At 37.5% G+C, this 17,244-nt stretch overlaps 1 protein-coding gene across 3 annotated transcripts in view; it reads left to right on the top strand.

The window, feature by feature from the left end:
- ZBTB44 (zinc finger and BTB domain containing 44) overlaps positions 1-17,244 on the top strand; it is a 68,744-nt gene that overhangs the window by 40,605 nt on the left and 10,895 nt on the right. For all 3 annotated transcript variants that reach the window (XM_027036925.2, XM_027036926.2, XM_053203858.1), the window contains 2 exons: positions 15,200-15,284; positions 16,961-17,124. In XM_027036925.2, coding sequence (XP_026892726.1) covers positions 15,200-15,284; positions 16,961-17,124 — 249 coding nt within the window. The remainder of the gene's footprint in view (positions 1-15,199; positions 15,285-16,960; positions 17,125-17,244) is intronic.

The following is a 17,244-nucleotide window of genomic DNA, read 5'->3' on the forward strand; positions in this document are numbered from 1 at the left end:
ATAGTTAGGAAAATTAATTTAGTATTGGTATGCAGTGGAGGTTGGCTAGACAGAGACAGTCTCAGAAACCAGTTACACTAGTTGTATTTGTATGAATGAAGATGCTTAGAGTAAAACTATAAAGATAATGGATATTAAGAGATTGAGAGACTTCATAAAGGGAGAATCATTACTACCTGATGATGTTGAATATAGGGATTGAGGGAATGGGAAAGGTTAGAGACCTCAAGGTGACTAGAAAAATAGTGATAACATTTTATGTTCATTGATTTTTGTCATAATTTTTCATATTATCTAAATAGAAATGTCTTATTATAATTAATCTTTTACAGTTACTTTTTCTTAGTGAACGGTACAAAAAATATTGGTAATTATGTAATGGGTAGGAGTCTGTGAAATTCAGTTACTATAACTTGAAAATCATTGGAAGAAGGTGGGAACCTAGTTTTAAGAATAAGTCAACAAGGTCAATTTGGTTAATTATGCTTGGGTGATGGTCCAAGTAATGTTATGCTACAAAGCAGTTGAAAAAGGAAGATTGGTGAAATCAAGACTGAAGATTTCCAGTTTCGGTTTTTTGTTTTTGTTTTCTTTTTTAACTTTTTGTTTTTAATGTTTATTTTCGAGAGAGAGAAACATACAGAGTATGAGCAGGGGAGGGGCAGGGAGAGAGGGAGACACAGAATCCGAAGCGGGCTCCAGGCTCCAGGCTCCGAACTGTCAGCACAGAGCTGGATGTGGGGCTCAAACCCATGAATCACAAGATCATGACCCTAGCTGAAGTCACACTTAACTAACTGAGCCACCCAAGCGCCCCTGAGTCTTTTTCTTTTAGCAGTGACCGAATGAATCTCAAGGAAAAAATATATATAAGAGCTAAAACCAAAGGACTGATCCTTAAGAAATAGCTATCTTCAGGGAGAAAAGAAAAGCCAATAAAAAATAATAAAGAGGATTTCTCCAAAAGATTGGAGAACCAGGAATGCTGTATTAACTTTGTTGATTTCTTGAATTTTGACCCACTCTATGAATTTCCCAGTGTTGCCACAACAAAGTGTACCACAACTGGATTATTTTAAACAATAGAAGTTTATTCTTTCATAGTTCAGAAGGCCAGAAGTCTGAAATCAAGGTGTCAGTAAGGCCATGCTCCTTTGAAGGCTGTAGAGGATTCTTTTCTTGCCTCTTTCCAACTTCTGGCAGTTACTAGTACTTGCTTTTCTTCAACTTGTAGTTGCATCCCCCTGATTTATACCTGTCTTCATGTGCCTTCCTTGTGTTTTTGGCACCAAATCTCCCTTACCTTACAAAGACACCATTTCTTGTATCAGGGCCCCCCTACTCAGGATGACCTTGTCTAACTTGATTACATCTGCAAAGACCCTATTTCCAAATAAGGTCACATTCCTAGGTATCGGGGGTTAGGACTTGAATATATCTTTTTTAGGGAGACACAGTTCTACCCACAGCACCAATTAAAGATCATATTCCTGAATTTGGATCAAGTCATATTTTTCTTTTCTTTTTTTTTTTTATTTTAAATCCAGTATAATTATCATATAGTGTTATATTGTTTCAGGGGTACAATATAGTGATTCACCAATCCGTACATTACATGGTGCTCATCATGATACGTGTACCCTATTTTTGAGAGAGCACAAGCAGGGAAGGGGCAGAGGGAGAGAGGAAGACGCAGAATCTGAGACAGACTCCAGGCTCTGAGCTGTCAGCACAGAGCCCAACGGGGGGCTCAAACTCAAGAATGATGAGGTCATGACCTGAGCTGAAGTCGGACACCCAACCGACTGAGCCACCCAGGCGCCTCGGGTGATACATGTACTCTTAATTCCCTTTACCTATTTCACTCAAACTACCCCTCCACCCGTGGTAACATCAGTTCTCTATATTTAAGAGTGTTTTCGGTTTTCTTTTTTTTTCTTTGTTTTGTTTCTTAAATTCCACATATGGGTGAAATCATATGGTATTTCTCTTTCTCTGACTTATTTCACTTAGCATTTTACCCTCTAGGTCCATCCATGTTATTCCAGATGGTGGGATTTCATTCTTTTTTAATGGCTGAGCAGTATTGATTGCTTTGTGTATGTATATGTGTACACACATATACACACACTACATCTTTATCCATTCATCTGTTGATGGACATGAGTCAAGATAGTTTTGAAGGGTTCAAGTGAACACACATTCAGTAATGTATTTGATGGCAGGAGATGTTAGCTATATGTTCATATGAGTTTTTGTTAAATTACTAGTCTTTAATCCTCAACATTTTCTGAATAATTAACTATTTAATGAATGTTACTGTTTTTAAGTATATTTATTTACTTAGCAGGGGAGGGGCAGAGGGGGATAGTACAGAGAATCCCAAGCAGGTTCCATGCTGTCAGCGCAGAGCCTGACACGGGGATTGATCCCATGAATCAGGAGATCATGGCCTGGGCCAAAATCAAGAATTAGACATTCAACCAACTGAACCACCCAGGTGTACCTGAATATTACTGTTTTAATTGTTTATCTGAGAACTTAGAAACCAAATATTAATCTTAATATCTTGCTAACTAGGCATGTGAAATAGTCTGATTTTATCACTCTCAAGTATATCTAATCAGTTCAGATTTTGCCTTTCTATCTTACTAACATGATTAAGAGAAGTTAGGAACTTCAGTAGAATATACCTATCAGTTATATAATTTACTTCCAATATATACTCTCAAAGATGTAGACTCTATTTTAAAGCTGACATGTGAGTAACTATGATCCGAATATCATGTAGTCAAATCTAAAAGCTGTTTTCCTTGCCTTCACAGTAAATGTAGTAATCACTCTCAATTAACCTATCTTAACTTCAAATCTATACAATAAAACAAAGCCTTACAGTAAAGTTAAATTGCTATAGTAGGCAGTCAAAATATGTGGGCAGAAATGTCCATCGATGGATGAATGGATAAAGAAGATGTGGTGTATATATATATATATACTCGGCAGTCAAAAAGAATGAAATCTTGCATCTACGTGGATGGAACTGGAGGGTATTATGCTAAGTGAAATTAGAGAAAGACAAATATCATATGACTTCACTCATATGAGGAATTTAAGATACTAAACAGATGAACATAAGGGAAGCAAAAATAATATAAAAACAGGGAGGGGGACAAAACAGAAGAGACTCTTAAATATGGAGAACAAACAGGGTTGTTGGAGGGGTTGTGGGAGGTGGGGTGCGCTAAATGGCTAATGGGCATTAAGGAATCTACTCCTGAAATCATTGTTACACTGTATGCTAACTAACTTGGATTTAAATCAAATAATAAGTAAGTTAAAAAATTTTAAAAAAAGTAAAGTATGTAGGCAGGAGTAAGGAAAAATGTTTATAGTACTTTTTTTTCCCATATTCCGTAAGAATACTTCATAAGAGTATTTACTTTTACTTACTAATTTATTTAAAGAAGATATCTAAAAGTAGTTTGTCTTTCCTAGGGACTGAGAATATAATATTTAGTACATCCATTATTACAAAATTCTGAAGTAATAATTTGATTATCCATGAAATTAATCCATATAGGATTTTACTTGTTCTTTTAAGTTCCTTTTATTGCCAGTTGCACAGCATAGGGTTGTAAAATTGGACATCCCCAGTTTAGAGAATCAATAAATACAGCAATAAAAGAGAAAAAAGACTACTAAATTTAGGTTGGGTCCTGGTACTCAAAAAGGTGGTCATCAATATCTGGTAGAGTTTAAGAAAAAATATAAGTGAGAAAGAATTCATAATATGGCTTTTTAATTATTTGTCTTGAAGTATCATCTTTATGTATCAAAGACAAAATAAATAGCACTAGAAAGTCCACAGTTTGCTATGCTAAAGGAATTCAGTTTTTCCTAAATTTTAAAATCTGCCATTAAAAGTTAAGTGATTGTTACAGGGGTCAGAATATTGAGAGGTAATGTGACATTTTTCTCAGCAGTAGTGAATAAATAATTAGTTTGAAGTGGGCAGCTAGAATTACAGGTAGAATTACAACACTGAACATATAGAGAAGTCGTATAACTAATGATTAAAAATTAGAATTTGGAGTCAGACAGATCTAGATTCTGTTACTGGTTTCTGCCACTTAGTAGATGTGTGACTTTGAGCAAGTCATTTAACCTCACTGAGTTTCCATAACTATAAGGTAAGGATAGTAATACCTGTCTATTAAGTATGTCAGTGCCTTCCAACAAAAGACCACCAGGAACATACCGTAGTTGAACAGTTTGATGTGGTAGTTTTAAAATCTGAAAATCCCTAACAGTTACCCCAAATACACAAGGTAAATTAGTGTGCAGCAGGCACCTGTAAACCCTATGTTCACATAAGAAGTAGTATCCTAGTGGTGGGAGTTTGGGGAACATAAATATCATTCATTACAACAGAAGTGAGTCAGTTTTATGTCCCTTAAAATGGACAAATTCCTTGGGGCTCCTGGGTGGCTCAGTCAGTTAAGCGTCCAACATCAGCTCAGGTCATGATCTCACAGCTCATGAGTTCGAGCCCCACATCGGGCTCTGTGCTGACAGCTCAGAGCATGGATGGAGCCTGCTTTGGATTCTGTGTCTCACTCTCTCTGCCCCTCCCTGGTGGGGAGTTTGGGCTAATATAAGTATCATTCATTATGACAGAAGTGAGTCAGTTTTATGTTCCTTAAAATGGACAAATTCCTTGGCTAAAGTTAAAACAGTTTCTGCAAACTAGGCTGAAGTGTCTCCGAAGAGAACAAGCTCTGACTATCAGAAACAGGATAGCCCCAGTATTAGTGTCTTTCTGATTGAATAGGCCTTGATGATGGGATTGTAATGACATCAGCAGAAGCATTTTGATGATGACAGATCAAGGAACATTTTTTTCACAAGGCTCAGAGCTGAGATATAATATGATACAATGGGCCATTAAAAGAGAAGCTACCTTCTGGCATATTTAAAGGAATATTAAATTTTTTCAGATCCGACAGAGGATAATGGATTCAGTGATCTGTTAAATTTAAAATACTAGCTAAAGGGGCACCTGGGTGGCTCAGTTGGTTAAGCGTCCGACTTTGGCTCAGGTCATGATCTCATGGTTTGTGAATTCAAGCCCCGCACTGGGCTCTGTGCTTGCTGTCAGTGCAGAGCCTGCTTCAGAGCCTCTTTCCCCCCCCGCCCCCCACCCAACTCTCTGGACCTCCCTCACCCGTGATCTTTTTCTCTCCCAAAAAAATAAATAAACTTAAAAAAAAGAGTAGCTCTGGTCCGGAAAAACCTATGAGTTTTGTTTTTCCTTAAGTGACAAAATGAGATCTTAGGGAGTCAAAGACAATAGGATAAAGATGAGAAATCACATTAGTTGTAATAGACAGGACTGGTGGTGATTAGTAATAAAGGGATAGATAGAGAAGACTACTGAAGAATCAGAAAATTAATCTTGGAAAAAGCTGTTCATTTTTGAAGTCTGTATCTTCTGGAGAATCCCTCAGAAGGAACGGATGTATAGTAGTTTGAAGGATGTGATGTATGTCGTTCTAAGTTAGGAAATGTGAATCTACTGAACAACACCTTGAAATTTTACTGCTAAATCAGTTGTTAATACCTTATCAATTCCTTTCTACATGATACTCAGTGACAAATTTTCTCTGGTGGCATCTTTTCCAGAAGAACAAAACTCCACAGATTTTAAATCATTCAGAAGCTTCTTTGGTGAATGTTTTCAAAATGCAGCTCGTACTTGTTTGTGATAAAGTTGCAAATCTCTTAAAGTATTCATTCATATCAGCTGGGCAAAGGTTAGAACCTAAGATTTAAACTGAAATTCCCACTTGTAAAAGGTAGTCTGTTATTAACTCCTAAGGAGATAACTTATGGGTCCAAAAGAGGATTTCTCTTACTGCTATCAAGGTTCTTCTGCTATCAAGTATTACCATACTTAGGGCTGTGGAAGTTTGAGGGTTTTTAAGTGCTTTGATGATTATAGTTTTAGAATCCATTTACTCCCTTGTTTTGTTTTGTTTTGTTTTGAAGTAAGAAAACAGTAAACATGGTATTCAATTTTTTTAGCATTCCACTTGTGGGGTTCTTTGCCCCGTTTTTTTTGGTCTGTTAAAACTTTTAATTTAGACCAGGGATATTTTCTTTTATTATTAATATTCAGGTATAATTGATGTACAGCATTATATAATCGTGATATTGCATGTATTGCAAAGTGATCACTGCAGTATGTTTAGTTAACATCTGTTACCACACATAGTTACATAATTTTTTCTCGTGATGAGAACTTTTAAGACCTCTCTTCAGCAATTTTCAGATGCACAATGTAGTATTAACTATACTCACCATGCTGTACGTTACCTCCCCATGACTTAATTATTTTATACTGGAAATGTATACCTTTTGACCACCTTTACCTATTTCTCCCACCCTGCCAATCCTCTGCTTCTGGCAAGCATCATCTTTTCTCTTCTCTGTTAATTATGAGCTCAGTTTGTTTAAATTCCACATATAAGTGAGCCTGGTGGCTCAGTCGGTTAACTGTCCAACTCTTGATTACAGCTCAGGTCATGATCTGATAGCGCAGAGCCTGCTTGGGATCCTCTCTCTCCCTGTCTACTCTTTACCTACTCATTCTCTCTATCTTTCTCTCCCAATAAAAACATTTTAAAAAAATATAAGTGAGATCATACAGTATTTGTCTTCCTCTGATTTCACATAGCATAATGCTGTGTCAGTCCATGTTGTCACAAATGACAAGATTTCTTTTTTTTTTGACTGCTTAATATTTGTTCTCCTCATTTTTCTTGAAGTTTGTGGATGATAAGGACAGTGGAGAGTATGAGTAAGATATAAAATTTATGGAATTCTTCAATAATAATACCAGTGAATGTGTGGTCCCATTACTAGAGAATAAATTGGGATTTCCCCACTCAGGAATACAAAATCTAGTAATTTTTCCCCACCGTTACAGCGTAGCTCTTTAGCATTGTAAGCCTCAGTATGCCCTAAAAATAAACAATAACCAGAACAAATTGATTGCTCATTTGGAGGTATTTAAAAGTGTACTTCATTGTTTGGTTTGTAGCCATGCTTTTTTTTTTTTTTTTTTTTTTTTAAAGGAACAGGACATCTGTATTTTTTTTTTTTTTAATGTTTGTTTTGAGAGAGTGAGTGAGCAAGCAGAAGAGGTGCAGAGAGAAAGAAAGACAGAGGATCCCCAGCAGTCTCCGTGCTGTCGGCACAGCCTGATTCAGGGCTCGAACTCACAGACCGTGCGATCATAACCTGAGCTGAAACCAAGAGTTGGACACTTAACCAACTGAGCCACCCAGGTGCCCTGGTCTATATCCAGGTTTTACCAGGGTTGTGTCAGTGACAGCAAAGGCACACATTGGAAATATCCACGGCAGTACCTTTTAAAATCCCCACTCCAGTGTTGCATAGTGTTGATGCATCTCAAGTGAACAGTCTTGTTTATGTCAGAAGCTCCCCCCAAAATGGCCACTTGCAGCTCCAAATTGTCATTGGTAGAATTGTGTCAGCTGAAAGATAAGTGTACTAGTTGGTGTTACAGAGAAGAAACATAAAGGAAGCAGATGTTTGACCTAGAAGAGATGGCAGTTTTGGATTGAGACAACCCGTTGAGAATTATGATGGTCCATAAGAATAATGCTTGTGTAACTTTTTATTTCAGGGCTTGGCTAAAGGACAGTTGTCATTGATCAGGAACCAGACAAAACCTGATTCTGGGCATATGAAAGTAAGCAGAGCAGTGTTCAGGGAAACAAAGACAAAATTGAAAAAATATTTATATGGTTTTCCCTTTTTAAAACCTCTTCATTGAAAAAAGTTTTCTTTTCACTGAAGTACAAACTTACAAAGGGGCACCTGGGTGACACAGTAGCTAAGTGTCCAACTCTTGATCTCAGCTCAGGTCTCTATCTCAGGGTCGTGAGTTCAAGCCCTGCATTAGGCTCCATGCTAGGTGTGAAGCCTACTTAAAACAAAAGAAGAGAAAAAGAAATACAACTTACATATAAAATTCACCCATGAAAGTGTATACTTCAGTGGCTGTTAGTATATTCACAAAGTTGTGCAACCACCCCCCACATTCTAAGTTTATAACCTTTTATTTTATTTTACTTTATTTTATCATTTTATTTTATTTTTGAGAGAGAGCACAAGCAGAAGGGGGACAGAGAGAGAGAGAACACGAAAGAATCTGAAGCAGGCTCCAGGCTCCAAGCTGTCAGCTCAGAACCAGAAGCAGGGCTCAAACCCATGAACCATGAGATCATGACCTGAGCTGAAGTCAGATGCTTAATGACAGTCACCCAGGCGCCCCCTCCCAAGTTTATAACATTTTCATCACCCTAAAAAGAAACCCTGTTAAGCCATATAACTCTTAGCCGTGACTCCCTCCTAGTCTCACCCTAGCCCTAGGCAAATGCAAATACACTTTCTGTAGATTTGCCTATTCTAGGTATTTCATATAAATGGGATCATGCAATATGTGGTCTTTTCTGACTGGCTTCTGTCACTTTCTGTAATATTTTTGGGGTTTTGGGGGTTTTTTTTTTGTCTTTTTTTATGTTTATTTTTGAAAGTGAGTGCATGAGTGAGAGAGGGGACAGAGTATCCTAAGCAGGCTCCTTGCTGACAGCAGAGAGCCCGATGTGGGCCTCAAACTCATGAACCATTAGATCATGCATGACCTGAGCCAAAGTCAGACTGAGCCATCCAGGCAGGTACCCCTATATTTTCAGGGTTCATCTATGTCATACCTCTTAGAGGTATCTTACTGATACCTGTTTTAAGAGGAAACATCTACTAGATGTATCTTATACTGCATTTTAGTTCTTTTTGACCAGCATTTTAAGCAAACTCTTGACAATGCTAGAATCAGTCCAGAGCAGAGTGGGTTTTATTTCCACCTCACCAAGACTGCACTATCTCCTAGAAGTAGTGTAATCTGATTGTGAGGAGCAAATGTCAGATCAGTCATCCTGACTTGCCCTAGTCACAACCTCCAGTCTTTTTTTGCAGGTCTTTGCCTGTAACCTTTAATATTGCCAGCACTCTGAATAACTGCAGAATACTACTATAAAGTAGATTTTTCTGTGTGTGTCCATGGTGATCAGGTCCAAATACTGGGAATTTTCCAGTTTTTATCCTAGGACAGATTGAAATGTTAATGTTTAGTTCCCTTTTCTTTAAGGAAAAAGTGAGAATGGGGAAATATTGACAAGTGAACGTTTCTTAAACAGAATCAACAATATCAGGTCTCCTAAGCTGTATTAAAAACAAATCAAAAAGGGATACCTGGGTGGTTGACTTCCACTCAGGTCATGATCTCTGGGTTCATGAGTTTTGAGCCCCACATCAGGCTTGCTGCTGTCAGTGCTGTTGCTCTGTATCCCCTGTCTCCCTCTCTCTCTGCCCCTCCCCCACTTATACATGCATGCTCTCTCAAAAATAAATCTTAAAAAAAAAATCAGAAGGATTTGGAATAAGTTGGATAAGTAGGCATAAGGAAAAGCATAAACGTCTTTGATAGTAAGGGAAAGAGAAACAGACAAGGTAGGCACTGGGGCGCCTGGGTGGTTCAGTCATTTGAGCCTCTGACTCTTGATTTCAGCTCAGGCCATTATCTCAGGGTTGTGGAATTGAGCCCCATGTCAGGGCTGAGCATGAAACCTGCTTGAGACTCTCTTATCTGCCCCTTTACCACTCACACACCTGTGTGTGTGCGCGCTCGCTCTCTCTCTCTCAAAAAAAAAAAAAGAAAGAAAGAAAAAGGCATGCGCAGAAATGCTAAACACACCAGTAAGGGTAAGGTTGAGGGGTGAGGAGGAGGTGTGCAGGAAGAATATGGATACAGTTAGGGATGAATGTAAATGCACATAGTCCTGTCTCCTTTCAAAAATTTTATCAGTGTATTAGAACATAGTATAATAATTGGTGTTCTTGATGATTGCTATGAGTCATCAAGAAACAAATTATATTAGTATTCTTTTTTTAAGAAGTCAAGGCAAATTGTCACAAATTTTCTAGCACAGATCCCTTACTAAAGTAAGTTTGGATGCCTCAAAAGGGATTAGGTTATATTTTTTTTTTTTTGGAAAATTTTATTTAAGTGGAAAATGTATTCATTTCCTAGTAATGTCAACTAATTCAAGTGTTCCAAAGGGGAAAATTGAAGTACTGGATTCTAAGTTTTCATCAGAAGGAAATTTCATTCTGTCTATTAACAGATGATATTTATTAAATATCCACATGTATATTGTATTATGCAAACTGTTAAAATTAGTTCAGTTTAGCTTTCACTAAAATATTGCAAGCAAAAGCATGCTTGCTCTTAAAACTTCAGCAAGCTCAGGTTTTTCATTTGGTGAAACAGCATACAATAAATACATTGACAAATTCAGTCTCTGATTTGAACAGGCTAGGTTGTTTGATCTCCCCTCCCACTAAAAACAGCAATGTGGGTTTTGTTTTTTTTTCTTAAGTTACCTTGAAAGTATTTGAAAGGATAATTAGGGACCTACCAGGTTAAATTTGGGATGGAGGGAGCACAACCCAGAGAGGTAAGTGGATGTCAGAGCACTAAAACTGGTTGTTTACTAAGACATTTGTCAGAACACAAATTGGCTTTGGTTCATTAACTAAAAGAGCAAGGCAAACAGAAGTTAAGGCCCAGAGCATGTTAAAGTTGTGAAGTCTTAGAGAAGTTTCTCTACACTAAGTAGGGACCCCAAAGGACTTTCCTACTACAACTAAACCTGTTCCCCTTCCTCCAGTCTCCAGGGGACTGACTGTAGAAACAGCTGCCTTGGCAGTGAGCAAACTAGAAGATGGAAAGGAAAAGGGTAAAAAACATATCCCTGAGAAGTTGTGGCCAGTGACCAGCCTTCTTGCAGATTTAGATCCCGATTATTCCTTGCACCAGGAGGCCAGGGAATTTCATTGAATTTGTTTAAGTAGTGCCCTCCAGGAACCTAGCAGAAGAAGCAAACAAAGCTTCCCTGGAACAGGGTATATGCATCTTCACCTAAGCAAATCATTCCTCTACAAGTCCTTTTCAAGGGCCGTAACCACTGTGAAAAACAACCAGGGCACACAAGGAAACACGGCAGAAAGATGACCAACAGGAAAACAAAAACAGGCAGCAGAAATAAATTGGCGTAGTTTTCACGCACACAGATATAAAATAAATATGCTTACTAGGTTTAATGAAATAAACAAGCTTGAACAATAATTACAGACAACAGTATACTATAAAAAAAAACTTGTAGCACATTTGAGGGGATAAAATAGAACTTCTAGAAAAGAAAAAAGTAACCAAAATAATTCTGTCAACCTTTTAGCAGCATATTGGATTTTGCAGAAGAGAGAATTGATGAATCAGAAGATAAATTTAAACAAATCACCTGAATGCTACCCAGAGAGAGACTGTATTGTATTTTAGGGTCCTCCAGAGAAACAGAACCAATAGGTATATATAGGTATATAGAAGGAGATATCTTAGGAGGGACTCAGTCACGTATTTATGGTGGCTAAGTCCCACAGTCCACCATCTGCCAGCTAGACCTGGAAAAGCGGTGGTGTCATTCCGATACAAATCTTGAAAGTCTGAGAACTGGAGGGTTGATGGTATAAGTCCCAAGTCCAAAGGCCCATGAACTGGAAGTGCTGGTGTCCAAGAACAGGAGAAAATGGATACCCCAGCTCAAGGAGAGAGAGCAAATTTACTCTTCTAACTTTTTGTTCTATTCTGGCCTCAACAGATTGGATGATACCCCACTGTGGTAGAGTATCTTCTTTACTTAGTCTACCAATTCAAATGCTAGTCTTTCCAGAAATGTTCTTAACAGACACACCCAGGAATAATGGTTTACCAGCTATCTAGGCATCCCGTAGCCCAGTAAAGTTGATACACAAAATTAACCTTCACAGTGACAATGGTAGAAACTACAGTGGAGAAGAGGATAAGGGTTATGCAAATGCAAACAGAGGTTTGATGACATCCTAAGAAGAGAAGAGAGAATGAGAATTTTCTAAAATTGATGAAAGACATCAATCCATAGATTCGAGGCCAGCAAATCTCAAATAGGAACAATAAAAATACAAACCTAGACATATTACAGACAAAATTTAGAAAATAATAAGACAAAACAAGACATTATCTTCAGAAGTATGACGCTTTAATAGCATCAGAAACCAGTGAGATAATATCCTCAGTGTGCTAAAAGAAAATAACGGCCAGTCTAGATGTCTACACACAGTAAAAATAGCTCTTGACAATGAAACTGAAATAATAGATATTTTCAAAGAAACAAACAGGATTCATCAGCAAAACCTCACAAAAGAAAATTCTTAAGGACAGACTTCAGGCAGACACAAAGTGAACACAGATGGAAGGTCTAATATAAGAAGGAATGAAGAGTGAAGGAAGAAGTGAAGTGAATGGACAAATGTAGGTAAATGCTGCTTGCATAAAAGAGTAACAATAATTTATTGAATCTTATTGAATCTCAATAATTCATAAGTTGCAGAATAAGATTGTGTGGAAATTGGATTTAAACTGTCCTAAGATCCTTAATGTTCAAAAGTTTTGTTTAACTGAGACTTTGATAATTATGTGTCTAATTTCTAAAGTAACCAGTAAGAAAGGGGGAAGGATTATGTAATTTCCAAACTAATAGAGAGGGGGGAATAGAATGATTATTAACCATTTATGTTTAGCAAGCTCATTTTAAAATGTATAGAGAAATGCAAAGGGCCAAGAATAGCCAAGTTATTCAGGAAGCAAATGAACAAGATGAGAAGACTTGCTGGTCTACCTGATACCAAGATTTAAAAAGCTCTAGTAACTAAAGATTAGCATTAATATAAGTTGAGACAAACAGATGGGACTAATAGAGAACCTGGAAACAGACCCATGCATGAGAGCACTTAGAGCACTGCAGAGCGGAGAAGAAAAGACAGACTTCAATAAATGTGGTTGATTATGAAATCAGCTCCAAGTGGATTAAAGAAAAGATCTAGGGGCACCTGGGTGACTCAGTCAGTTGTGTCCAACTCTTGATTTCGGCTCAGGTTACGATCTTACAGTTTGTGAGATCGAGTCTGTGAGATCTACATGGACAGTGCCGAAACTGCTTTGGATTCTCTTGCTCTCTGCCCCCACCCCCCCCCCACACACACACACACTCACACTTGCTTTCTCTCAAAATAAATAAACTTAAAAAAATAAATAAAAAGACCTAAATGTCAAAGGCAAAACAAAAATTTTTCATAAGATAATTTGAAATAAGGAAGAATTTTTATTTTTATTCTTTTAAGGTTTTATTTTTAAGTAATCTCTATACCCAACATGGGACTCAAACTCAAAACCCTGAGATGAAGAGTTTCTCACTCCACCAACTGAGCCAGCCAGTCAGGGGCCCCAGGACTTTTAAAAATAAGACCAAAAAGTCACAGCCATAAAGGATAATACTATTTTTAGGGGCACCTGGGTGACTCAGTCAGTTAAGCATCCAACTTTGGCTCAGGTCATGAGCTCATGGTTCACGAGTTCAAGCCACACATCAGGCTCTGTGCTGACAGCTCAGAGCCTGGAGCCTGCTTTGGATTCTGTGTCTCCCTTTCTCTCTGCCCCTCCCCTGCTCATGCTCTCTCTCTCAAAAATAAAACATTAAAAAAATTTTTAATGTTAAAACTCTTGACATACATAGTAATCCTATTTTTAAAAAATAATAAAAATAAAATTTAAATGTTTGGTCATCAAAAGAGTAAAAAGATAAACTATGGAAGAGGCAAAAATATTTGTAACCTGTATTACTGAAATACGAAGGAAAAAAAAAACTCATAGTAAAAAGCAAACAACTGAATAACAAGCCTCAAACAGGCATTTCACCCACCACGGGGTTCAGTATATATATGAAAAAGTGCTCAACCTCATTGGTAGTAAGGGAAATAAAACACAAACCACAAATGAAATATTGCTACACACCCACCAAATTAGCAAAATTTTAAAAATCTGACAGTACCATGTGTTGATGAGGTATAGAATGACCTAACTCTCATACACTGGAAATAGTGATGTAAATTTAGTACTATCACTTTGGAAGAGTTTAGCACTTTCTAATGAAGTCAGATAAACGTAGCCTATGATCTAGCAATTTCATTCCTAAGTATAGGTATCCTAGAAAAGGCATGCATGTATGTATTGTGTATTAAGTTACTTGTACAAGAATACCCACAGCAGCATTGTTCATAATAGCCTGGCACTGCCCATCATTAAGAGTGAAATGGATAGATTATGAATATTACAAACTGTTTAAACTTCATAATACTGAAGGAAAGAGGAGATAAGAATACATATAGTGTAACTCAATTTATATAAAGCTTGCAGGCAGTAACACTAAACTGTATGTTGATGGTGAGGGTTGCCAATTACCCTTAAAGGGCATGGTAGTAAATATTTTAGACTTAGCTGCCACATGGCCTCTGTCATAACTGCAGTTATTCCACTCTGCCACTGTGGTGTAAACGCAGCCCTAGATGGTTTGTGGCTGTGTTCCAGCAAGAACCAACCTCTAGTTTATAGGTACATGTGTTGGAGATAAAATTACTTTTAAAAGGAAGAGGGACAAGAAAAAAGGGAATGAAATAATGATTAAAAAAAAAAAAAGACAGCAGAGTGGTTACCTCTTGGAAGGAAGGGTTTGTGATTAGGGAGGGGTAAATGGGGACTTCTAGGATGCTGGCATTGTATTAGTGGAACTTGTGTGGAGGTTGCGCAAGGAGGCATTCACTTTATAGCTGTCTTTTTAATTCTACATAAAAATTCTATGTATAGTAAGTCCTATGTCACAATAAAGTTTTCAAAAATAAAGGTAGTACTTCCTTAAATGATTGTTATAACATTATTTAATTTTATGTGAATTTTTGTTTACATTTGAATTTATCTGCTTGTTTCTGAAATTTCTATCAAAGAAACACTCCTAAAAGAATTTAAATAGTAATATAAGACTGTTGTCTTACATACAGTTTATTTTTAAAGATTTCTTTATATTCTTTGTTTTATGGGCTTGGAGATACAGATTGCAGTTAATAGCTTGGCTTATATATACCAAAGTATTGACTGCTATCCTCTTTTTTTTCCTTTTATTCACAGGTTCGGTAGATGAAGGTGTCACTGAAGGGTTACCTACGCTTCAAAACACTTCTAGCACTAATGCTCATGCAGATGATGATGATCGGTTAGTACCAACATAGTCTGTCATTTTCTATAAAGGGGTGTACTTGCGAGGCACCTGGTTGGCTCAGTTGGTTAAGTGTCATATAAGCTGAGGTCATGACCTCACAGTCATGGGATCAAGCTCCAAGTCTGCCTCCATGTTGAGCATGGAACCTGCTTGGGATTCTCTCCCTCCCTCTCCACCTCCCCCACCCCCTTGCACATGCTCTTTCTTGGTCTCTCTCTTTCTCTCTCTGTCTCTCAAAAATAAAATAAACTTTAAAAGAGGGAGGATGTACTTGCAACTGTAAATTCAAACATTTTAACTTGGAATTACATAAGTAGTTTATTGGGTACCTCATTTTCTCTCTCAAAGTAAAGAGGTAGCATTATTACATCATAAAGTAGACCACCTATACAAGGTTTATTCGGCATTTTAAAACTGCTCAGGCCTATCATTTTTAAATAGTATCTATATCTAGTATCTATCTAAATAATGATCACTTTTAAGTAGTTTTTTAAATTTTTTTTTACATTTATTTATTTTTTTTTGAGAGACAGAGCACAAGTGGGGGAGGGGCAGACAGAGCATCAGACACAGAATCCAAAGCAAGCTCCAGGCTCTTGAGTTGTCAGTACAGAGCCTGACACGGGGCTCAAACCCACAAACCATGAGATCATGACCTGAGCCGAAGTTGGACACCCAACCGACTGAGTCACCCAGGCGCCCCAAGTAGTATTTTAAATAGTATCTAAATGTTGGTGAACTGTGGGCCAATTCCAATTTACCACCTTTATTTGTAAATCAGGTGTTCCAATATAGCTGTGCTCATTTGTTTACGTATTGTCTGGATAGCAGAGTTGAGTAGTTGAAACAGAGATCATGTGGTGTGCAAAGTGAAAAATATTTACTGTTTGCCCTACTACAGAAAAAGTTTGCCAAATCCTCATCTCTTTGCCCATAAATCCCAGGTCATTATCTTAGAGTTGTCCCTCCCTGCTTCGTATCTATCTCCACATAGATATATAAGGGCATTTCAGACTTAACATGGCCAAGACCTCTTAACTCCCCTTCTAAACCTCGCTTATCCAGTCATACCCATCTCTAAAGAGCATCATCATCAGTTAAATGAACAAAAGGACAACATTGAGAGAGAACTATTAGGAAGGAACTGCTTGGTATTTGTTATGTTTGGGGAATATGAGAAGAAATGAGGCTGGAAAAGTACACAACCCAGAACATGAGGAGGTTTGTATGCCTTGCAAAGGTGTTCAGACTTTATTCTGAAGGTAACAGCCATTGCAGGATTTTAAAATGGGTGTTGATTTAATCAGAGAGATCACTGTGAAACAGAAGGATGTATTGGAGGGGTTGGGGGCTAAAGAGAGGGAGTTATTAATTCAACCTTGTGTTGATGAGGGCCTAAATTAAAGCAGAAGCAGTAGTAGGAAGGAAAGGATTAAAGAGATTAAGAATTTCTAAGGTAAAACCATTTATGATACATTCTGTGATAGTATGTCCTTAGGATGTTGGACATTCTGGACAATTCAGCATTGTTTTTCATATTGCTATAAATGGAACTTTTAACAGTTAAACTCTCAAAAAGTCATTTTTTTCTTTTGTTCATTAAAGTTGTGCAGAAATGTTTATTCAGCTTAAAAATCAGAATCTTCCTCCCTCCTTTGGTCTTTTTTTAGATTGGAAAATGTTCAGTATCCCTACCAACTGTACATAGCTCCTTCTACCAGCAGTACGGAACGACCAAGTCCAAACGGTCCAGATAGACCTTTTCAGTGTCCAACTTGCGGGGTACGATTCACCCGTATTCAGAACCTAAAACAGCACATGCTCATCCACTCAGGTAATGTTGTCTTCCCTACTGTTGCATAAATGAGTACTTGAAACATTACATTTGGAATCTCAGTTAAAAATAGAAAACAGATGTTTCTGAGTTTAAAAAATATGTCTCTGAGAATCAGAT

The sequence above is a fragment of the Acinonyx jubatus genome, chromosome D1 (genome assembly GCF_027475565.1).
Source record: "Acinonyx jubatus isolate Ajub_Pintada_27869175 chromosome D1, VMU_Ajub_asm_v1.0, whole genome shotgun sequence".
Lineage (NCBI taxonomy): Eukaryota > Metazoa > Chordata > Mammalia > Carnivora > Felidae > Acinonyx > Acinonyx jubatus.